The sequence below is a fragment of the Pan paniscus genome, chromosome 6 (genome assembly GCF_029289425.2).
Source record: "Pan paniscus chromosome 6, NHGRI_mPanPan1-v2.0_pri, whole genome shotgun sequence".
Lineage (NCBI taxonomy): Eukaryota > Metazoa > Chordata > Mammalia > Primates > Hominidae > Pan > Pan paniscus.
In genome coordinates this window covers 23,534,347-23,560,214 of record NC_073255.2, presented here as the reverse complement: position 1 = coordinate 23,560,214, position 25,868 = coordinate 23,534,347, and the positions used below count along the sequence as shown (strand labels likewise).

Sequence of the window (25,868 nt, the reverse complement as noted above, 5' to 3'; positions counted from 1 at the left end):
GCACCAAAAAGTATAGCTCTTAGAGGATGGATTTAAGCCAGCCGCCTAGCTTTATAATGTATCTGTGTCCGCTACCTTGCTATTTAGTGGAACAGCTATTGAGAATGTGAGATCGTATGAGTTTATTTAAAAAAAAAATGCAAATACAATAGCCTCTCCCCTCCCCCATCTGCAGTTTCTCTTTCTACAGTTTCAACTATGGTTTGAGAATATTAACTGGAAAATTCCAGAAATACACAATTATATAACAACCAAATTCTAAGTTTTAAATTGTGCATCATTCTGAGCAGCATGTTGAAGTCTTACAGTGCCCCACTCCGGCTTGCCCAGGATGTGAATTATCCTTTCTCCAGCAGCTCCATGCTCTCTATGTCACCTGCCCATTAGTCATTTAGTAGCTGTCTGGATGATCAGGTTGACTGTGGCAGTGTCACCAGTGCATGCTTTTAATTATTTTTTACTTCATAATGGCTCCAAAGTGCAAGAGTAGTGATGCTAACAGTTTGGATGTGCCAAAGACAAGCCTTAAAGGGCTTCCTTTAAATGAAAGGTTTAAGTTCTCGACTTAAGGAAATTAAAAAAAAAAATCATATGCTAAGGTTGCTAAGCTCTACAGTAAGAGGGAATCTTCTATCCCTGAAGTTGTGATGAAGAAAAAAGAAATTTGTGATTGTTTTCCTGTCCCACCACACCTCACACTACAAAAGCTATGGCCACAGCATGTGAAAAGTGCTTAGTTAAGATAGAAAAGGCCATAAATTTATGGGTGGAAGACATGAACAGAAATGGGTTCCTATTGACCTCAACTGGTTCAATACTATTGGCTGTTGTAGGCATTCTCTGGGAGTCTTAGAATAGCTCCGATGCAGATAAGAGTGTCTACTGTATTCCTAAAGAACATATGTGAATGTTCCTTTAGATTGTTTAACATGTCTGCAACAAATAGATATTAAAATGTGAAAAGAAAGGAGATTAGTGCTTAAAAGATATATTTTCAATCATACTAGAATGAAAACCTTACAGTTCTCATCTGAAATCAAGATCATTAGAAATACTAAAGTGATTTTTGAGATCATGTGGATTACAGTAGTTTTCAGGCTACAGGGGAAATTTAAGATTGGTTTAAAGCCAGAGCAATATGTGGAATAGCAGAGTGAAGATGGTGTATTTCATTTCCTTAGGATTTGGAATAGTACTAAATGAATGTTACATATCAAGTATATATATATTTTAATCCCAATGCCAGTGGAGAGCTATTATTATAAATTGCATATGTTGCATGATTTTAAAATATTGTGCCTTTTTCTTGTAAGATTTTCAGTGTAAAGATGCAACATTCTTGTAAGTTCAAATGAGCTAACAAATATTCCTCTTAGTTATTGTAACTTGTAAATAACTTAGCTATCCTTTAGCGGAACAATAGTTACAATGTAACTTTTACTTTCAGTGTATTCAAATTTGAACTAGTAAATTCGTGTTTATTATGAAATTAATATTCATTGATTCAACTAAAATGTTTATTGAATGCCTATTAAGTACAAAATCCTGTGTTTTCTAAAATAATTTTATATAATATCTCATGTGGACAAGGAATTGCCTCATCAAATCCGTTATATATAAAAAGAATCTTAAGTTCACTTTCCTATTTGTTTTTGGAATACACGCTTTGATAAATACTAAAATGTTGACATTATGAGGGGGAAAAAACCTAACGCTCTGAAATGACCTAGTCTTTGTTTGAATGATCAGGGTAGGATTATGTCCTGTTTATGTTGCTGGGTTTACAGTCTACCCTTCCATCTGGATTCTTCTAAGGTCTACAAACCCTATCCATTTGGCAACACAGTTTCCTTAAACTCCAGGTTCTCTCTAATATTCAGATATCTTGCTTCATTCATTCAAAGGAACATATGAAAACTAGAAGACACTGAAGTATGTCAGAAAAGGGCCACTCCTCTTAACCAAGGGAAGAAACTTTATCCATAGGATTACAGTAATATACAGTAGCAAACTTGGGCACATCAACATGAAACTTTGTAGTTAAGCTTACTTAAGGGATTTATTTTTATTATTATTTTTAATTTTTAATATTATTATAATATTAAGGAAATTATTTCAGTCAATGGAAACAGTTATTTTGATAGAATTGTTGTTACTCTGTATTTTCTGAAATATTAGGGTTGAATAAAAGACACTTTCAGGAGAAAGAATAGAGAGTAGGTAATTCTTAAAGGCTACTGCTCTTTCTACATGCAAAAAATTATTCCTCTGTATCATGTATCTGGTTTTGAGCAAAAACTCGGTGAATCCACAGGGATAGCACCAGGCATGATTGATTCAAAAGGCTGCCACTAACACTGGGCAGTGTTCCTGGGTTTTCCGGAATATCTGGGCAGTTTTGCTATGCTCCTGAAAGTAGAAGAGTCAGAGGCAATGGCTAGTACGGAGAAAGAAATAGACCCAGCTCATAGCTCCTAGTATGGAATGTTTTCTTATGGCATAAAACATTATAAAAAGTAGCTTCTATGCATACTTATTAAAGATGCCTACCAAAGTTAATTAACTTGGCCATTTCATTCATTAATTTTTAAACTAAAGATAATACCAAGGCTTGGGAATATGGTTTTAGAAAATAGATTTAACTTTTCCAAGCACGAAGGCTTGCATGAGGTCACAGAAGCCACAAAAACAAGCTCTGAATCCTGAAAATGGATTTTAAAATAAATCAGAGAACTCAAAAGAGCCTTTGGGGAAGGTACATATAAATTCTCCTTCTGCAGTATCCAAGTTATGAGTCTCTTAGGGCTACAATATCTTTCATTTGATTAGCCACAGTTTGAGAACACGGAACTAGAATGGAGTAGAGTACACAAAAGAAATAATTATCCACGCATATATGTACAGCACTGTTCCTTTGCAGAGGGAATAGCACCCTTTGTGTGTGTGTGTGTGTGTGTTCCACACTTAACCTTCCTTTGGCCTTGGAATTATCTGGCTTGTTTTCCTCTGTAGTCAGGTTCTGAAATATCAAACACAGCTGTAGACAAAGGAAGAGGTTGGTCGAAAAGCCCACCCAGAGATTCCATAATAAATAGAAATGAAAGTAACATACATAGAATCAAGTAAAGTTTGCTTTGGTACTATAGAATCCCATGAGTCATTTGCATGGGGAACCAGAAGAAAACAATGAAATAAAACAAACAAACAAAAAAAACCAAACTGGTTAAAGGGTACTCTTTGGAGTCAAATGAGGAAGCCAAGCATCATCAATTTCCTAGTGACTGGGCAGAAGGTAAGAGAAGAGATTGAGGAACACTGCTAAAGAATGTTGCAGGGATTTTCATTTCCAAAAAACTCATGCACCTGTTGATGTATTTTCCAGGCCCTTGGATGATAGCAATTTATGAGGCTATTAGTACTAAGCCCAAGATTTATCAGATGTGCTGTTTGTCTTATAGCCAATATAACCTCATAAAATTTGGGTTGCACTGGGTTAAAATGGAGTGTTCTGCTGTTGGAGTTATTCAGAGCATTTAAATCGGTTAATCCTACAAGAACGGTGCATTTAGCCTGCCTATTAGAGAGAGTCTTTAGGGATTCCTACCAGTTGCAGAGCCAGGCTGGAGGGGGCGGTCCATTGCTGGGTGAGGTAAAACAGAGGCAGCAGGGGAAGAGTGAGTCCTGGAGACAAGACGGTGTTTCTCTAATCCATCCATGCCAACCGCAGCCAGCGGAGCTTGGCGCACAGAGAGCGCACGTGTGTGCGGGGGTTCCAGGAAGGGCTGTTGCCAAGAAAAGAGCACAGTAGAAAGAAATGTGAGACAAGGATTGAGGGAGACACTGAGCGACATGTCAACAAATTAAGTTCATCAGGTCAGAGACATAATAAACGGTGTGAAGGAAAAAGAAAAAAAAATAGAGAAAGGGAGAGAAAAAACAAGATCCAGTCAATAAATCCATTCAACAGATGTTTTCACACTGACGGCCAGGGCCTGTCTGCCTGGCTAAGGAGGAGGTGATGGCAGGAGGCCTGTCAGTTTGAACTGATTGAAAGAAACAGACCTTTAACCTCAAGAGTAACGTCGACTTTGACTCATTTCCTACCTAGATACCAACGTTTTGAATACAGCCCCAGAACTGCCACACAACGTGGGAGAACAATTCAACACTTTCAAACTGCCAGTGAGGCCTAATTCTGAAAATTCTCTCCTGAATTTATTTCAGTGAATATTGTTTATGAATTCTATGGATGTCTCTAAAAATGACCAATTACACAATTATATTTTGACACCTTTCAGTCTTCATATATTGGTATAGAAAAAAATGAATATTTCATAGTTCGTATGGTATAATTTCAACACTATAAAATTATTTGGTTTTTTAATATACTATTAAATATATCCTCAGTGATTTAACACTGTTATTATTCTTCATCCTTCCCAACTTACCGAATCAGTGAATCACAGTTTGGAATTTTATGGAAGATTCACTTAGTCTCTTCCTCTGTCTCCAAGAAAAGATATTCTCAAACACAGATAGGCAGCTTATTTAATCATCAATGCTACACAGCGAGCTTTGTGCAAAAAAAGGTATACATTTCAAAATATATATTTTAAATATATATTCTTTCAAAATTTTATTTATTAATAATTTATTTATTTATTAATAAAAATATTTATCAAAAATATATATACTACACTGAATATTTTAACTTCAACATGAGGGAGTTCATAATCTTTATGCTGTTTTTATTTATCTTTCCTAACGAATGTGAAAAATAGCTGAACAGTGGTAAAAAACATAATACTCTCTTGCCATGGATAAAGAAACTGTTGCTCCAAATGTTACCAAAGTATTTTTAAACGTCTAATTCTTGTAATTTTATAAATGTGTGTGCTCTTCTGCTTCTGCTCCCTACCTGACTAGCATTTGTTCTTTCAAGACTTGAGGCAGACATTACTTCTCCTTAGTTAAGGCCTTGCCTTAACCTTCCTGCTAGACTAGGTGCTCCCCTTCTATCTAATATGTGCCATCACAGGTCATACTCATCCTGTATTTTCACTCAAGGCTTGGTACATGCTAAGTGTACAAATTACACTGGCTGAGAAACTTACTGAGAAAGCTAACAAATCTGTATACAACACAACTGTACTCATTGCGTATTATGTGGTTTTATGTAATTGTAGCTTTCTCTCTACATGATATGAGTTAATGCTGCATATAAATCTATAAATTGGGGTTATAAATATAGATTTAATTACAGACCATAAGCAGAGATTTCTGAATTTAGAAAAAAGAATGATTTAAAATCAACTTTAAAATAGGTTATAATTAATGTGTATGTTGTTACTTCTGTTTTGCTCTACAGAATAATCAAACCATCAATCAATTGGAAGGTATATTTCACATATTGAGGCTTTGGGCATTCGCTTCGATGATTGGGATGGATTGGTCAGGGACCTAGTTCTAACTACAAAGGTTTATACACTTTTACAAGAGTCTGACTCTCCTGTTTTCTTGAGTGTCTTGTGTTCAATTTCCTGAGGACACAGCAGTAAGATTAGTATAGCCCTTCCTCACATGGAACTTACTGTTACAGGGAACACAAATATATAATTATGATTTGGGGGGTTATGTCGGGAAAAGGAAGCTTTTCCATATATGATCTACAATTCCTGGGTACATGTTTATCTGATTTTTTGTAATATCCATCTCCTCCATTTCTTTCTACCATAATTTCTTCAGCTCCCATGTAAGACATGGCAAAAGGCTCCTAACTGATCACCCAACTTCTAATACCAACCAGTGCTATTCCTTCCTGCAAGAATTCTCTTCCTGAAGCCCTGCAGTAAGCAAGACATTAACACAAAAAGACTCCGAAAGTCAACCCAAATTTGAAGAATCTCTACAGCCTGTCATTTGTACTCTCCTTTACCTGAGGCTAACCTACATTTTAAGCCTTAGATTATTTATTCTTTTCTAAGTTCTAACCGAATACTATCTACTGAACATCAGATATCATTCCGAGGGCTGCAGTATGACTTTCAGGGGCCCTGTGCAATTTTACCTTTGTGGACTTCAAAAAATAGCATTAAAAACTACATTTTAAGCCTACATTGGCATATATTGGATTCATTATTATATATTCATATTATTAGATTCATTTTTTTCCGATTAAGAAATTAAAATTTAAAATGTTTTGTGGGCCCCTAACAGCATATCATAGGCTTTGGGCACTGTGTCTGCTGTGTCTCATGGATATGTTGACCATGAACATTCATGCTTCTTCCAAGCCATCCTTTCTAGATCACCCCTCTATGTGTGGCTATGAAGCTCCACATTCAGCACTACACACATCCTCTAAGGTCCACTTAAAATTTCACAGTGTTTTTTGAACACACATTAATTGTGCTTTCCCCTTCTGTTACATTCCCACCACATTTTGTTTTTCTCTCTCCTTTCCCTGCCATACTCTTTTATATATTAGACTTATTGCATGCAGTAACTATTTCTTGAGCTCACACTCCATGCTGGACACTTTGCTAGTGTGCAGAACCTTTTTTATGCTTATTCTCTAGTAAGGAGACAGATACTAAAGACAGCCATGCATTCCATAACAACATTTTGGTCAAGGATAGACCACATATATGACACTGGGCCCAGAAGATTATAATGGAGCACAAAAATCCCTTTCACCTACTGACGTATGAGCCTTCCTAATGTCATAGCACAATTACTTTATTTTTAATAATTTAGTGTAGCCTAAGTGTACAGTGTTTATGAAGTCTACAGTACCATGCAATAGTGTCGTAGGCCTTCATGTTCACTCATCAGCCAGTCGCTGACTCACCCACAGCAACTTCCAGTTATGCAAGCTCCACTCACTGTAAGTGCCTTATCCAGGTATATTATGTTTTACCTTTTATAATAAACTGTATTTATATTGTACCTTTTCTATGTTTATATGCACAAATTACCTACAGTATTCAGTATAGTAACATGCTGTACAGGTTTGTAGGCTAGGAAAAGTAAGCTATCATATATGGCCTAGGTGCATAGTAGGCTATACCATCTAGGTCTGTGTAGGTATACTCTATGATGTTCGTACAACAATGTAATTATAAATACAGTGAGTGCTATATAGGAAAAACTCAGGATGATATGAAAAACTTTTAAGAAAAACCTGATGAAGAGGTTCAGGGAAATTTTGTTTAAGAAAGTAATGTTTAATTTTAAATATGAAAGACGAATTGGAATTAACCAGGTGACAAATGCAAGGAGAAGCTCTAAATACATTTTGCATGGGTGTGTGCATGCACATTTGTGTGTGTGTAACATGATCTTTCCTTGTATAATGTTGAAAGCTCGTTGAACCAGAAACTGGATATAACTCATCTTTTAACTTATTTTCTGCTGCATTTTATATATTTTCCCATAGTTTCTAGAAGCCATATTATTTTATTTGTGCATTAAGAAAATGCAATAGATACTTGGAAATGAAAGGCCATGTTTCTTTTTTTATCACATGGCCATGTTTTAGATGACTGGGGTTACTAAATATTTTTCCTGTTAATGAGTAGTTTGATACCGTAAGGACTCCATTTAAATAACACCACCCACTACCTTTCTTTTTTTTTAATAGTAAGTAAGTATTGTTTTACTTGAGCTTCACTGAAACCCTGTAAGATAAAACAGTTTGCTAACTCAAAAGCATTTTATAAATGTTACATCATAGTATAAAATTTCACAATTCAGTAAGCAGCATCCTACCTGTCCAGTGTCTACCAGAAGGAATATGGCAATATAAGTAAGAAACAAATAACTACTTGTTTAACATTAATTTGTTCGTTACTTATAAATGTTCATCCAATATCTATTGCTCAACCAAAAGGCAACAGTCCTTGTGCTGCATTGTACAGACAGCAAAGGAGATTAAGGATGTTGTGCGTTGACAACAAAATTTAGGCACTTGCACCTTAACCGTAGTTAGTAAGTTCCATGAAGAGATGACCTTTGGCTGTTATATATTCCCATGCATATCATTCCCATGCAGTGTTTCACACATAGTGGGCTTTAATAATATATATTTTTCAGTTTTAAATGAATGCATAATAAGGAGAGAGATATATATAAAATCATCCTTAAGATCTTATTATAAGGATAGCATAAAACAAGGAAACATATTATAAGCAATCACAACACAAAATAACCAAGAAATGGCTGAGAAAAAAAATATGAGAAACAGAGTCCAGACAAAATGATTACCAAGGGACGAAATCCTAAAATTATTTTGTGTTGGAGCCAAGAGATAATGTGAGAAAAGTTCCAGTGATTTGAGGATTATTTTTCCTTTGAACTTTTATGTCGTTTCCAAGTTTTCTGCATATTACCTATAGTAAAACTGTAATTAAGAAAAAATGGTAAATGTTATTTAAACTAAACAGCTAAATCTTCCAAACACTTTATTAGGACAGATTCATAATTATTGGAACTATGAACAGAGATGGGCCAAACATTTTTGAACTTTCTTTCAAAATAGGACTATAGAAGAGAGAAGTTTATTCAAAGAGTTGATTGCAATTATACACTTTTACAAATGAAATATGGCTTTCAATGTATAAGGAGAGTTATAATAATCCAGTAAACCACATGTTATTATACTGCATATTAATCACTGAGTTATCATTAAATGCCAGGTCACTTTTATTTTAGGATAGATACCCAGCCTCATTAACAAAAGCATCCTTCTTGAGCTTGAAAGCTGAAATTACATTTTTCTGTTGTCTCTGGAACTGATTGAAGTGTTTCACTAAGCCAGTTTTTTTACTATTAGTAGTTTTACTGAGATAATTTTATTCATGTTTATACATCTAAGTAAGTATGAAAGAGCATGCTTCTCTCTTACAGTGCTGAAAAATTTAAATGTCAAACAGTTCAGAATCTACTGTTAATAAAAATTAGATAAATACCCAAGATAACATTTTACTTATTGAGCACCATTAGAAAATGTGTTACCCCCCTTAAATGAATAGTTAACATGCTCCCCACAAAAGCATTTTTTATTAACATTTATTTTACATATTCTCTACTGAGTCTATTTTTTATGCAGTCAAAGTATTCGTCTTTCTTTTTCAGCTGATTCACCTGGGGACTTTGTTTTGATGGGTTATTTTGCCAGATGGTCATTCTGGAAAATACTCTCAGCTAACTGAGATGTGTAAGACAACTTTTCATTATATGGTGTGGTCTAAGGCCACTGTGCTCAAACATCTGTCCACTCCCACTGATAAAATTCATGTAATTACTTTGACAGAAGAGTTGTTATGCAACTATTTTGTAAATTCCTCAATATTGCCTAGTAAAACATCAATGCCTTTGTGGCCCCATCATTCTAAGTGGTAAGGCATAGGCATTGCCATCATTTGAAAGTGGGTAGGGATAGTTCTAGAAGGTCTTTGTATGACAAGCATAATGTTCTGGCTTAGAATTAAATATTTTCTTGGGGGTGGCCTGCTAATGGAGACTATGAGGTACTAAAGTCCCTGAGTTAAGGAAATTACATGGTTCCGTTTTTTGTAATAACAGATTTTTTTCTGTTTTGTTTTGTTTTCTTTGCTTTCTTGTTGCTATCGCACAGGGACCAAATGTATAGCTTCTGAGTTTTCACTTCGCTCTGGATGATCCCATTTGCTTCCTGAACAGTGGGTGGTTACTCATGGGCTATAATCAATATCATCATGCAACTTTAGCAAGAGCAAATGACAGAAATCATAAATCATAATGCATACTCTGAAAATATAGAGCAAGAGACACTCATAGACTACTTGGAGGAGAGTAAATTGTTTTAACACTTTAAAGAACAATTCACTAACATTTAGTACAAATAGTTTATATTTACTATAAACTATCGCAAACATGGTGAGTGAAAAAAAGCAAAAGAATATATGAAAAATTTTTATTTCCAAAATTTGCAAATTAATATCACATATTAAGTATGTTAATGAAATTAATAAAAAGTAAAGACATACATGAAAAAATAAACAGCAAATTCAGAAGGGAAGGAATGGGAGGGGCAATAGGAGAGAGATACATAGGAAACTTGAATTGTACCTGTAGTGTTTTATTTCTTAAGCTGGATGTTATGAGTGTTCATTGTTGTAATATTTATACATATTAATTGTTTAATAATTTTTCAAAAATAGAATTAATGCTTATGGCATGTTTGTCATACATAAAACACCAATATTATTATAATAACTAACCTTCCACATACAGATACCTTTACTGTAAACACTACATTTTTGTAGAAGAAGAAGAAATTAAGAGAGAAAATGTAAAAATAAATGAAAAAAGAAAATAAAAATAGGCTGGGCACAGCGGCTCACACTATAATCGCAGCACTTTGGGAGGCCAAGGCAGAGAAATGCTTGAGCCCAGGAGTTCAAGACCAGACTGGGCAAAATAGGGAGACCCTATCTCTATAAAAAATTAAACAACAAAAAAATTAGTTGGCATGTTGTCACATGCCTGTAGTCCCAGGAGGCTGAGGTGGGAGGATCACTTGAATGCAGCAGGCTGAGGCTGCAGTGAGCCATGATCAGGCCACTGGACTCCAGCCTGAGTGACAGAGCGAAACTCTGTCTCAAAAAAAGAAGAAAACAAAAAAAAAAAAAAAAGAAAAGAGCATAAAAATACGTTTGGTAACACATTTTTTTTTTTTACTAAGGTAAAGTATGTGAATTTACTTTCAGGTCATATATTCATAAGATATACATTAATCTGTACCAACTATGAAATAATTTCACTGATAGATAAATGAACACAGTAATATGTATAATTAAGTATATTTTGTCTTTAAAATTTCAACATATTATCATTTTGAATTCACTCAATAAGAAAGCCGTTAATGACACTAAAGGGACTGAAAAATTAAGAAGATTATAAATTGGGAACTTAATATGATGATTTGAAACAAAAGAATAAATACATTAAAACATTATTAAAATTAAATGTAATTATAATTAAAATTAAATAAATTAATTAAAATGCAAACTTTAAGAAAACAATTCAATAGCATGAGCCAGTTTGTTCAGGTGCAGAAGAAAATACCAGAGCTTCTCATATTTAATTTTTAAATTAAAATATAAGAAAGAAAATAAATTATACCAGTATTTGATATATGGATATATACTAGCATTTCTACCCAATTCCTGCATCAAGGGTCACATATATAAACTCTATGAAGATATCCTAATATAGGAAGAAGAGTCTAATTTCAAAACTTACTGTACTATACAGGTACAGTAATTAAAACAGTGTGTTCCTTGCTTAAGGATAGACATGTAGATCAATGGAACTGAATTGAGAATCCAGAAATAAACTCTTACTCTTACGATGAATTGATTTTCAACAAAGGTGCCAAGACAATTCAGTAGGGCAAAATATTTTAAAAATTCTTCCTCCGTGAAGGACTTTGTAACAAATAGAACAGGGACAACTGCATAACCACCATCGCATTTTCGCAAAGGAATACAGTAAAACTCCATTCCTCATGCCATACACAAAAGTTAACTCCAAATGGATCACGGAACCAAATGTAAGATCTAAAACTATAATATTCTCAGACGAAATAGAGGAGAACTTTTTTTGCGTATAAGACCAAAGGCAAAAGTGACCCCCCCAAAAAAATAGGTTACTTAAGTCAGGCAAGGTGGTTCACACCTGTAATCCCAGCACTTTGGGAGACCAAGGTGGGTGGATCACCTGAGGTCAGGAGTTCGAGAAAAGCCTGGCCAACATGGTAAAACCACATCTCAACTAAAAATACAAAAATTAGCTGGGCGTGGTGGTGTGAGCCTGTAATCCCAGCTACTAGGGAGGCTGAGGCAGGAGAATCGTTTGAACCCAGGAAATGGAGGTTGCAGTGAGCCGAGATCGTGCCATTGCACTCCAGCCTGGGCGACAAGACAAAACTCCATCTCAAAAAAAAAAAAAAAAAAAAAAGAGAAAAAAATAGGTTAATTAGGCTTCATTGAGGTTACAAAATGTTGTGCTTCAAAGGACACCATAAAGTAAGTGGAAAGGTAAACCACAAGTTAGAGAAAATATCTGCAAATCATGTATCTGGTAAGAGACTTGTATCCAGAATATGGAAAGAATCCTTATAACACAATAATCAATACTAAGAGGCAATCCAATTTAAAATGAGGTGAACAGGTAAAGATAACAGGCAACCCAATTTAAAAATGGGAAAACTTCTGAACAGACATTTGTCTAAAAAAGATAGGCTTGTGAATAGATGCTCACTTCATTAGCTATCAGGGATTTGTAAATCAAAACCCCAACAATTTACAACTTCACACCAATTAGAATGTTTATTATAAATAAAAAATAAAAAGCAAATGCTGTGGAAGATGCAGAGAAATTGGAAATTTCATACACTGCTGGTGGGGGTGTAAAATCATGCAGCCACTTTGGAAACAGTTTGTGCTTCCTCAAAGGGTTAAATATAAAGTTACCATATGACCCAGCAATTTCAATAATATGTATACACCTAAGAAAAATGAAAAAATACTTCCACATAAAAACTTGTACTTGAGTGTTCATAGCAGCACTATTCGTGAAAGCCCAAAGTACAAACAATCCAAATGTCCACCAATTGATAAATGGATAAAAAAATTATGCTTTATCCATAAAATAGAATATTATCTAGCCATAAGAAGGAATGAAACACTGATACATACTACAACATGGATGAACCTTGAAAACATGAGAGAATAGTCACAAAAGACCACACACCTGCCAGGCACAGTGGCTCACACCTGTAATCCTAACACTTTGGGAGGCCGAGGCGTGTGGATTGCCTAACCTCAGGAGTTCGAGACCAGCCTGGGCAACAAGGTGAAACCCCATCTCTACTAAAATGCAAAAAAATTAGCTAGGCGTGGCACCGTGCACCTGTAATCCCAGTTACTTGGGAGGCCAAGGCAGGAGAATTGCTTGAACCTGGAAGGCGGAGATTGCAGTGAGCCAACATCGCGCCATTGCACTCCAGCCTGGGGGACAGAGCGCAACTCCATCTCAAAAACAAAAAACAAACAAAAAAACACATACCATACAATATGATTTACATAAAATATGCAGAACACACAAATTTATGGAGGCAAAAAGTGGACTAGTGGTTGCCTAGGGTTGTAGGAGGATGAAGTTACTGCTAATGGGTACAGTTTCTTTTGGGGGGTGATGAAAATGTTCTAACATTGACTCTGGTGATGGTTGCACCAGTCAATTCAGTGACTATACGAAAAACCACTGAATTGTACATAGAAATGAGTAAAGCATATAGCATATATGAATATATTAATAAAGTTGTTAAAAACACTTTTTAAAATCATAGTAAAAAAGTTTCTATCCCACTAACTCAAAATTAATTTTAAAATAATGTTTATTTCATTTTTATCTCCTTTCTTAATTTCTATTGGTGTGCATGTTTTGTAACATATCACGTATTTATGTAGTGATACATTATCTAGTTTGTAAATATATTTTTATATTTGTACATCTGTACAATTATATGTTGTGTGTGTTTATGCTAAAATATTTTTATCACTCGTGATTTTAAGAAATTGCCCCAGCACTTTGGGAGGCCGAGGCGGGTGGATCACCTGAAGTCAGGAGTTGGAGACCAGTCTGACCAACATGGTGAAATCCCATCTCCACTAAAAATACAGAGTTAGCCAGGCATGATGGCACATGCCTGTAATCCCGGCTACTTGGTAAGCTGAGGCAGGAGAATCACTTGAACCTGGGGGGCGGAGGTTGCAGTGAGCTGAGATCGCGCCATTGTACTCCAGCCTGGGCAACAAGAGCAAAATTCCGTCTCAAAAAAAAAAAAAGGAAATTGTAAATCAATCCATAAGAGGTGGAAGGTGAAGTGCTCAGTAAAAATTTGGTTAAGGTAGAGGGTATCTTTAACATACGTGTGAGGATCTTTATTATTCCCCCTTCTCCCTAGCTATGGATAGCATTTCTGAATTCTGGTATGCAAGTGCGGTGCACAGTTCAGGGAAGCTGGATTAACAGGTGTATGCTCACCAGCAACAGAATGCGCTCACTGTTTTCTACCGGTCTTCCCTCTAGGGCCAAGTGGTGGCCCCTTGTAACAGTGGTGAGCCTCTAAGGAGATGAAGTATTGCCCCCAGGTACTCACTGGTCACTTCCAGTGAGGGTAGGTCACTCTCTCCTTCTCACGTTCTTCTCATTTTAAACAGGAGTTTTTGCCTAGCACATTTTTCATGCCAGCGAACAAAATACCAAAAAAAAAAAAAAAAAATGTGCTAACGAGAGGTAAAATTTTGCAAATCAATTATTCTTGTTTTCAAATCATGAAGAATCCAAAACAATAATGTGACTTATAAGACAGGACTGTTGGTAGCTGAATGCTACAAAGCTTTCAGCTGAAGTATCACCAACAGAAGCAGAGGGAATTGGATTCAAGAGTAACCAGTGTTTGTATGCACACACAATGGGAGAGAGTGTGTATGTTTAGTTAACCCATGATTCTGGATTGAGGTTTAGGGACTTAGTTTAGTGTTGGCATTGACCTATGTGAAGCTGCACCTATTTAACAACACTGTTTCTCAATTGGGTAGAATGTTGGTAAAAGTTATTACCTATATACAGAATATTTAAATTGCTTCTGGTATCCTCAGACATAAAGGTTCCAGGAGAAAATAAATTACTAATTTGGTTGCACTATGCATTTATATATATATGAAAACTAGTTGCTTTAGAAATGTTTAAAATTCAGCTGCCTTGAAGCATTCTTGGAAAATGACCACTTTAAATCAATAGAAATTTTTCTGCAGTACAAAATACAAAAGAAACTATATTCCAATTTTGAAATTAAATAAATAACAAGTCCACAATAAGTAACGTCTTTTGCAATAGAAAAGTAAAGAAAACAAATTATATTTTTCTTCCTTCATTTGCTTTTTAACTTCTATATTTTTACAATTGCCTGTAGAAAAAAATGTTCAAGAGAGCACACTGAAGTTATTTTAATTACATAACAGCCCAGAGAGGGATGAAATTGTACAATGGCCTAGATTAGCATCCCTTGTCTGGTTGGCAGCCAATGGACAGTACAGGATGAACAATAGAGCTCTGGTCTAGAGATAATAGCCTGAAGAGAAGGAGGGGAAAAAGAGGTTTCATTTGAATAAGATGGATCTCTTGAGCATTTCCTTTATTCCTCCCTTTTGATAATTAGAGTCTGGATATGAAATATCATAACGAGAGAGATGACAAGTAATATAAATCATTTCTATTTAAGACACATGAATTGGATAGATTTATCTTGAACAGATATTCTCAGTCTAGGATCTGTGGAAGAATTCTAGTGGATATAAAACTCCTGAAGTTGTGTGTAAAATTATATGAGAATGTGCATCTCTGAATTTTTCTGAAGATTTAGTCTATAGTTTTCGTCAGAGGTCATTAATTTAAAAAATAATATTACAAAGCATAGCTTTAAAGAAAAAATGGAGTAAGTGGCCATAATAAAATCTCACTAATTACAACTTTTAGATTTCTCTGTTAATATACTAGATTTAACATTGATAATACGTCATGAATGTATTTTTTAAAACCCATGGGTTCAGACATATCACATGTTGGGTCAAGTAAGTAGGATCCCAATTCTTTCAGGATCAGACATTAATCTTTATACCCTCTCATCCCAAGAAAACATCTTACTAAACATAACATTAGGAGAATCACATTTTTCATCACTGGGGTCTAGACCCAATTGCTTGTGTATAAATTACCAAGCATGTCTAACTCAAGAAAAGTTTGACTTTATCTCTATTTTACCCTTCCTCCCAAAGCATGCATGGGTCAAAGTAAAGATATTCCAAATATCTTTTGTCATTGAACTAGGAGCCAATTACTGATACTTTATGTTAAGATGTTTGGCTAACAAAAAATTTTAAAAATAAAAATAAGACAGAGAGAATATTGTTTAACATGTATTTATTTTGGCATTTAAACAGAAGTATCCGCTTTAAAAAAAAAAACACTTTCCCCTTAAAATAGATAAGTGTTTGAGGAAGCACACAGCTCAACTCACAGCGTGTAAGAAAATGTCTTAAATAGAATGAAAACTTGTCACTGTGGGTCAGAATTGAAAACTGTGGTTGTCTCAACAACCAAACCTTTAAACAATAATACTCCGGTGTATTTGCTGAGATGAATGTAACCTAATATCTAAAAATACTTTGGTTTTTGAAAAGAATGTCTTTTGTAAGTATTTCCTCGAACTTAAAAATAAATATCACAAAAAGGCATTGATAATTTAAAACACTTTTGTAATTATTTCTTGGCTTTCATGGAACTCATTCTTTCATTCGTATATCCATTATATTAAGCGCTTACTAGGTGTTAGGAATCAAAGTAGAAATTAGAAGATACAATGGTAGACTCAACAGATCCAGTCACTCTTCTTCTGAATTTACAATCTGGTGAGGGAGACAAATATTCATCCAGTTCCACACAAATAATTATAAAAGAGCAATGGAGGTAAGAGTTATGAAGAGTAGTACAGGGTCCTAAATTGGAAGCAACCAAGAAAAGCTCCTCTGAGCCAAGAGATGAAGAATGAGAAAGATTTAGCTTGGCAAAGAAAGAAAGAAGAATGTTCCATGTAGACAGCATAGCATGTGGAAAGTCACTCTCGTGACAGGGCACCTGGTAAATGCCACAGAGCAGGTGCAGGTCAGCATGGCTATTCATAAGGGTGAATAGCCCTTATTCATAAGACTCCATAAGACTGCTGGTTATGGAGATTCTGGGGAATGAATAGAATTGTGGAGGCCATGCAGTACTTGCACCCTATCTAAGGAGGCTGACTCTCAAACCTAAGAGCAATAGCAAGTCAGCAAATAGCTTTAGATTCCGGGAGTTTGGGCCTGAGGATTGAATTCGTTTAACAGGGCTGATAAGAACAAATTTGCATTAGAAATGATTATTCCAGCAGAAAAATAACCTATGTTTTGTGTAGAGTAGGCAACTTAATCTTCACACACCTTGCTACGCAAATTAAATGACGTTATTAAAAAGTGTACAGGATTCAGAAAAAACAAACTCCTTGGTTTGTACTCCAGCTCTACCACTTTACAAAGATGCAAATTAGGAAAACTTTATTTGAACTCTCAGAGCACATCTATAAAATAAAGAAATGACAGTGTATTTGATAAGCACTTTTTCTTCCAGAATAAGTGGTTTATCTGCAAAAAAGAGTAATCTAATTAGCATTGTTATTTAAACGTTCATAGTATCAGGTATTTCTCCAGATAGGAGAAGGAAATCAATCATTAATATATCATTGTTATCAACGACTTATTTTTTAAAACTCAAATTGACTCTATTACCAAAATACATTATAACAAGGTGTTATTGAGCCAAACTTCTGCCTTCTTTCTGATATCCATCACCAATGCCACAGTCATCAGTTATGACTAGTCACAACTAGATATTGTTTAACAGTCTTTAACCACTTCATTAACCATCTACTATGGTGCTTCTCAGCCTCCACGATCATTTAGCTCCTTATGCAGAATTATGCACATGTTGATTTTTCTTACATATATTTTTATTATAATTTACTAATATTTTTATATTAATAAATCTTCTTGCATAAATGCCCTACATCCTTATGAGGATGACAAGACAAATCTTTCTAAATCTGTTGTGATGGCTCCATTCTTTTGAAAAATTAATTGTAATTGATAAATAAGAGTGGTATATATTCATGGTGTTAAACATGATGTTTGAGATAGCTAAATCAATCTAATTAACATATGTTACCTCACGTACTTAATTATTTTGTGTCTCTGTTCTTACATATCTTCTAACAATTGGTTTTTGAAATAGTCCCTGTATTTAGTCTCATGGGTCAATAATTTTTATCAACTCATCTGCAATGCTCATCACCAAACTATTATCCTAACAACATTGTTTAATAATTTGGCCTATAGCAACCAAAGGTATGCAGATTCTGCTAAGTGGTCTCATTAGTTGTCATAAATTGTCACATCTATCAACAGTCAAATTTTTTTTATGACACTCATTTCTCACAATTATTTTTAGTGGTCACTGCCCACAAAATAGACTCTTCTGTTCTGCTATACAACTTGCATTGCTTTTGCGTCAAGTTATGTTAACTTCAGTTACCTGATTTTAACTATGCTCATCAAATGGAACAAAGAACAAATGGATAATATAATATGATTAGACAAGGCTTAACAATTTGGTTTAAGACCTTGTCTGGTATTATTTGGTTTTAGTGCTACAGATTCAGCTCTAAATAGAATCAATAGAAACAAAGTAAATCTCACTAAAATAGTTCCTGGCTTACATGAATAAACTCTTGCATATAAAAATTATTTCATCTCCTTGAAAGACATAAAATAATATTATTATGCACATTTATGCACATGCTATTATAATTTGTAAAGTATCAAACATTGCTATTCAAAATTATACTTGTAGGCTCAATAAGCAATATAAATAATATGTTAAAGTGGTTATATTCAATTATTGGCAAGCTTAACTTTATTTGATTTATAACATGTCAATGAACCCACAATACCTAGGATTTACCGGCATTGTTTATCATCTGCTTGGTTCTTCAGCAGAGTCATCATCATAATATTTGTTCACAACTTGAGTAAAGGCTAAAACAGTTCTCATCATTCTTAGATGTTAACTAAGCTTGTTATTGCTTATACCTGCAGATTTAAAATCATGCTTTTAGTTATTAGTAGCTATTTATAAATTGACACTGAAACAGGAATTATTGTAAACTTGCAGAATAAGTGACTATGGCATTCTACAATAGCTCTATGCACTGCTGTTTGTTTGTCATGCAATAGTCCCACATGCTAGAGCCCATCCCTTCTCTAGAACATGGAGTTTGAAGTAAGGTTGGTAGAGAAGGTTGTTGCCGCTGATGAAAGAGAAAAAACTGAAAGCAGTTAATGAAAAATTTGTCAACATCTTTAGGGATTTTAACTTAATCAGAAAACAATGAGAAGTCACTGATGTATATTAAAGAATGAAAAAATGTGAGTATATTTAAATTTAAGGAAGACTTAAAGTACCCCTATTTATTTAAATTGGGATTCAAAGACTGGCTATGGGCAAACCTGATGAGCCATGACCAGTGCACTACTAAGGGGTTTACTACACATCCTTCATCCTGCACACTGGCCCACTACATCCACTGGGCATTTGCATTGATTGATATGAGTTTGATTTATCTTTGTTTGGTTGACTGTTTTCCCGAAGGAAAAAAAAAAAAAAAGAATTATGGTGAGAAATGAGAGAAGAGATGGGAAAAGACAGGGAATGGACAGCCCCGAACAAAGTGTGTTCTCTGTTGAGCCTGGTGAATGGTTATTTGAGCTCCAAGAGAAAAGGCCTTCAGGAAGAAGTAGAAAGAACTGTGTCATATGAGATTTATAGCACAAGTGCTGTTCTTTTGTGGCAAAATGAAACAGTTTGGAAGACAGCGTTCCTCTCATTTGTGACAAAAAAGTCATTCAGGGCTAAAAGGAATGAAGAGTCACTTTGCACTCTGAGCATTGTAAAGTTTTGAGAACTGTGAAGCAGCAACCCCAAGTGTGGGCAGGGGTGGTGGGTGTGGCAGACCACAGCTGGTATTGGTGGCTCTCAACTGAGCACAGACTCATTCCTCAACACGTGCAAGACTCCCTCGAGGAAGACCCGGAAGTACCTGAGAGACACTGATTATGGTGTTAGGACTATTGTGACAGCAGGAGGTTAGTAATCAAAACTAATATGAGCTTATTTGTAAACACTAATCAACCACTTGGGTTATTAAACTCCAGTAGTCAGACTACCAGAGACTTTACATTAACTCAGCTGACAGCAGCCGGAACCAGAGTTGCAGCAGTGGGTTGGAGAGAGGAAGGTGGACCCCTGAGATATTTAGAAGGTGGAATCAATATGATTTGTTGAATTGAGATGTTCTCTCTACTTTGGGGCAATGAGGAGCAATGACGATGACAGATAAGTTACTTAATTCCTTAAAGCCTCAGTTGCCCCATCTTTTGAATTTGTAAATTTTCAATAACAGTAGTATCTACTGCATAGAGATTGTTGTCGAAATTAAATGAGATGATCCACTTAAAATACTTAGGACACTGCTAAACATATTCTAGGCATCCAGACATACTGAAAATTATTACTACACCTGCAGAAGATATTCAGAAGATGAGTAAATCAAATTGCCAATTTTAGGATGTACTATTTGTATGCAAATTTGAAATGTATGATATCCTTTGTGACTGTTAGTTTAAAATCTGTATTTATTTATATGGGTAAATATACACATGTATATATATATTCCCCACTGGCTAATCTTTATCACTGAATAATAAAGCAACAAAATGTTCTGCATTAACTTTTTCTCTATCCACGTGCTCTTTGTTGTTATTTAAACTCAAGCGGCTTTCCTTGTTAGGGGAATAGCACGTACATTTTCACTTTGCTTAGCTCATCAAGGAGCATTTGATGTACTTTCAACTCCTAGGTATGAATGCCAACCCTCTGTTAGATGAACGGATACCATTAACATAGACATTATCCCCAATGTGCTGAATGTTAATGAGCTAATATTCTGAATATTTAACCTCCTTTGGGCTTTGATTATGCGTGAATTTTTTTTTACCAGAATATGTATGTGTGTATATATATACATATGTATGTGTGTATGCATATATGTGTGTTTCTGTACATATCTGTATATGTGTGCATGTATGATTGATATAAGCATGTGAAAATAATCATTTTGAAGTAAAATTATGAGCTTGCATTTAAGATTTTGAATAATTAAACCAATATAAAAGTAACATAAGATGAAACATTAACAAATTGTGATCACAGATAACCAAAATCCTTCTTCCCTGACTGATATGGTTTAGCTGTGCCCCCACCCAAATCTCACCTTGAATTGTAGCTCTCATAATTCCCACGTGTCATGGGTGGGACTTGGGGAGAGTTAACTGAATCATGGGAGTGGGTTTCTTCCATGCTGTTCTCATGATAGTGAATAAGTCTCATGAGATCTGATGGTTTTATATAGGGCAGCTCCCCTGCACATGCTCTTTTGCCTGCTGCCACGTAAGACGTGACTTTGCTCCTCTTTGCCTTCCACCATGATTGTGAGGCCTCTTCAGCCACGTGGAACTTTAAGTCCATTAAACCTGTTTTTCTTTATAAATTACCCAGTCTCGGGTATGTCTTTATCAGCAGCATGAAAACAAACTAATACACTGACATTTCTCAGAAGACACCCCTGAGTGTAGGAGGACCCTGGCAGAACTCTGGCTTAAGTCTTGGAAGAGGGTGAAGCATAGAATCACAGGGCAAGGCTGGGTGTCATGGCTCATGTCTGTGATGCCAACACTTTGGGAGGCCAAGGTGGAAGGATTGCTTGAGGCCAGGACAACACAGGGCAAGAAAGGTGCTTTATTATATGATAATCCCTTAAATTCTCCCATTTGATTCTAAACCTGTAAGGGAGAAGAATGTGTCTGGTTTATTCACAGTCAATTCCCCAAGCACAAATACAAACATGTTGTAGTTCCCAATCAATCTTTGTTGAATAAGTGAATTAAGCTATAATATTTGGGGTTTCAAAAACTCCGAGATATGTTTCTAAATTTTAATCCAGTTCTTAAAAAATTACTTGTTAAATAGATATAATTTAACCCATTTTGCCAATGAGAAAATCAAGTTTTCTGATGTGAAAGTGTCATGTTAAATTATAGAGCAATTAAATATCTGGAATTGAAACAAACTCCATACTATGCAGCCATAAAAAGGAATGAGATCATGTCCTTTTCAGGGACATGGATGAAGCTAGAAGCCATCCTCCTCAGCAAACTAACACAGGAACAGAAAACCAAACACTGCATGTTCTCACTCATAAGTGGGATTTGAACAATGAGAACACATGGACACAGAGAGGGGAACAATACACACACACCAGGGCCTGCTGGGGAGGTAGAGAGTGAGGGGACGAAACGCAGAGAATGTGTCAATAGGTGAAGCAAATCACCATGGCACACATATACCTATGTAACAAACCTGCACATTCTGCAATAAAATAAAGAAAAAAAGAAAAAAAAAAGAAACAAAGTCCAGTGTTCTTTTTTCTTGGTTGGGAATCTGTTGTTAACGTTTATATTATTTTCTGAATAATATTTCAAGTCATATGTAAGAATATATATATGTATGTATACATGTGTGTATGAATTGTGTGTGTGTGCATGTGTGTGGGTGTGTGTGGAGAGAGGAGAAAGAATGAGTGTGATTTAATCTACACAGAGGATTTTGCTTCTTTTTGTGAGTGTTTCTGTGTACCACATATGATAAGAAACTGTGTTTTCACAGTCCAGTAGCCACACTTGCTGGGAGAGTCCATAGAGACATCAGCTAATGAGATCTCTCCCCTCCACCAAGCACTCTTTCATAACTAGAATCTTGCCGTCCAATATTCCATTCACAGCCCAAACCTTTCACCATTCAAGTTCTCTCACTCCCTGTCTCCCAATACTGGGACTTGTAGACCTCACCTGGCTTCCATTCCCTTCAGCCTTCTTCTGGCTTATTTCTCTCCCTTTCCAGTACAAACTCTATTGTTTATTACTTCAGGCACTCAAAATAATCATGTTTCCACAGGGCCTTATGCAGAAAGCCCTTATGATCAGTCTCATTATTTCTGCAAAAACTGCAAGTTATGATCAGTCTTACTATTTGCTTTGTCTATTTTTAAACATGTGACAGAGAAAGCCATGTGGACACACAAATACGTGCTGTTTGTTAAAGATCCTGTCTTCAGCCTCAGCTGGCCTTTCAAGGCAGCTGGGCAATCTCTGTGTCCCAAGTCCCCTTGCTCCCTCTTTTTCTCCATAACCACCCTTCCAAATCTCCATCATTCTCCATTCTCTGTAAACCCTTGACCCCACTCAGCAAATGACCTCACCTTCTACTTCACAAAGGAAATAGACGCCAACAAACAGTAACTCCCTCAACTTCCTGCCCCCTCCTCTACACTCTTATCAGCACCCACATCCATCCTTACCTCTTTTCCTCATTTTTCAGTTGAAGCGATGTCTCTCCTCTTAGCCAAGGCTAATCCCACCACCTGTGATCTGGATTTCATCCCCTCCTGCTCCCTTAGGGATGTGCTCCATCAATCATCCATGCTCCTGTATCTTCAGCCTCTCAGCATGTACTGTCTGTCTCCCCTCAATATACAAAAATGCTCTCATCGCTTCCAACTCAAATACAGACACACACGTATGCACGTGCATACACATACACACACACACACACACACACACTCCTTTCCCCTCCCTGTGTTCCCTTCAAGTTACTGCCAAAACTTTCTCTGTTCTTTCTCAGTCAAGTTTCTTCTTTTAAGAAAGTTTTCTTCTCATTTTAAAAGTATGACATGCTCATTTTAGAACATTTGGAGATTAATTTCCAAAGAGGAAAATAATAATTGCCCATATCCACCATGCATGAATAAACTGTTAATATTTAATATTTTGGATTTTTTGTAGTTTTGTTCTTCCCTACCTAAAAAAAGAGCAGGTGTCATACTGAATAATGGTTGGCATCTTGATTTTTTCATATATTCCGACTATATTCCCTTCACCTTAAATGCTCCTGAAAAGTATGCCTGTTAGTGGCTGTATATTCCTGCATATATTTATAAATATTTTCATACCTTTTTATTAGACTGTTGGACTGTTTTCAATTTTTCTGCTCTATAAATAATCAGAAGCATTCCTCCTGAAGATAAATCCACACTTTTATCTCCCCACATTGACTTCTCTGCTGAGGCCAATCTATCCTCCATCACTTCTAAGACTTCCTTCACTTGTAATTTCTCTCTTTAAAGTGACTAGTGACCTCTTTACCTATGTTAAAGATACTTTTCTGTGTTTATCTCACTCAGCTTCTCTGAGGTATATGACATTGTTAGTGATTCTCTCCTTCTTGAAACAGTCTCCTTCGCTGGCTTCCACGCCAACTCGCTGCTTTCCACCCTTCCAGTTCCTCCCTCTCTTTGTGGCTTTTCTTCCTGGGCTTCCTTTTGACAGTTGGCTTCTCTGGGGCTCCACCCCTAGCTCTTGGCTCTATTTCCACACTTTCTTCTTGGGGGTAACCAGTGCCTCATTGTTCACTCCTCTGCTGCTGGTTCCCAAGCTGCATACCCAGCCTCCATAACCTCGTCTGGGGAGCCTTCTCTGTCTCTCAGCCATACACTTGGATTTATTTTTCCTTTTGTGAGCTCTCAAGGCACCCTCGACCTAACTCTATCAAGGCATACATCACTTTCCATTAAGCTGTCATCGGTTGATTTATCCTCCTCTTCCCAAGCTTTCTGAAACTCAGCACTCTTGACATTCTAGTCCAAATAATTATTTGTTGTTGGGCTCTGTCCTATATATGGTAAGATGTTTAGCATCACCCTTTACCTCTACCCACTAGATGCCAGTAGCAACCCACCCCAATTGTGATAATTAAAAATGTCTCTAGACATGACTAGATGTCTCTCAGGGCAAAGTCCTCCCAGGTTGAGAACTACTGCGCTCAACTGTGAGCTTTGCAAGGGCAGGAGTTCTTTGTTTATCAGTTTTGCCCAGAATCCTGTCCAGTGTCCAGCACATAAATGATGCCAAATAAAGAATCATTTCCCTATTTGAGTGAAATACAAGGTAAAGCTGGGAAAAAGTTAAAATTAGTGGGAACAGCTTGTTGTTTTATGAAAGCATTCAATTTTATTGTCAATCATTAAGCAAATATTTTATTACTAACAAATTTCCTTGATCCATGGTAGGTATTGAAAAAAATCAACGAAGTCTTTAACCTCACGGTGCTTACAATTTTGCTGGAAAGAAATGAGGCAAGCAAGCCATCAGCATCCATATGGAAACTTAATTACGCAAATGAAATGTTTAGGTTTGCTGTGGAAATTTATTGCGGCTCAGGGAGAATAAAGCAAAAAAAAAAAAAAAAAGGAAAACTTTCAGAGAGGATCAAAATTTTACCACATGTAAACAAACGACCTGGTTAGCATGAAGGCAAGAAAGATGGGACATTTTCTATTCATGTGGGAAAGACTGGGGAAAGGATTCACGTCTGTGGGTCAGTATCAAGGTCTCCTAGGACACAAATCTGCCCAGACATCAATGAAAGGGTTCCTTTCCACTGCAGGATTAATTTAGGTCCTGAATATATGTTCTTGTTTTGTTCTTGTGAAACATATCATAATGCCTACGGGTCTGAACCATTTCTTTTTTTTTTTTTTTTTTTTTTTTTTTTTGAGACAGAGTCTCTCTCTGTCGCCTGGGCTGGAGTGCAATGGTGCCATCTCGGCTCACTGCAGCCTCCACCTCCCAGGTTCAAGCGATTCTCCTGCCTCATCCTCCCAAGCAGCTGGGATTACAGGTACGCGCCACTGCGCCCAGCTAATTTTTGTATTTTTTAGTAGAAACGGGGTTTCGGCATGTTGGCCAGGCTGCTCTTGAACCCCTGACCTCAAGCAATCTGCCCGTTTCGGCCTCCCAAAGTGCTAGGATTACAGGCATGAGCCACTGTGCCCAGCCTAAAACATTTCAAACTAATTCAATTCAGTTACTAAGCATAGGTACATGTGTTCGGTTAATCATTGGAATAGAATATGCACACCCATTTAGATCACCAGGTGTGAGCAAATGGGTGAAATCGTGCTCCACACTCTATCCCACTGTGTGGCTCGGGTGGGGAGT

General features: G+C 36.1%; 1 protein-coding gene across 14 annotated transcripts in view; it reads right to left on the bottom strand.

Annotated features, from left to right (window-relative positions):
• The window catches only part of HDAC9 (histone deacetylase 9), a 911,762-nt gene that overhangs the window by 270,682 nt on the left and 615,212 nt on the right, over positions 1 to 25,868 (bottom strand). For all 14 annotated transcript variants that reach the window (XM_034963758.4, XM_034963753.3, XM_055115739.2 and 11 more), the window contains one exon: positions 3,605 to 3,782. In XM_034963758.4, the coding sequence (XP_034819649.1) occupies positions 3,605 to 3,782 (178 nt within the window). The remainder of the gene's footprint in view (positions 1 to 3,604; positions 3,783 to 25,868) is intronic.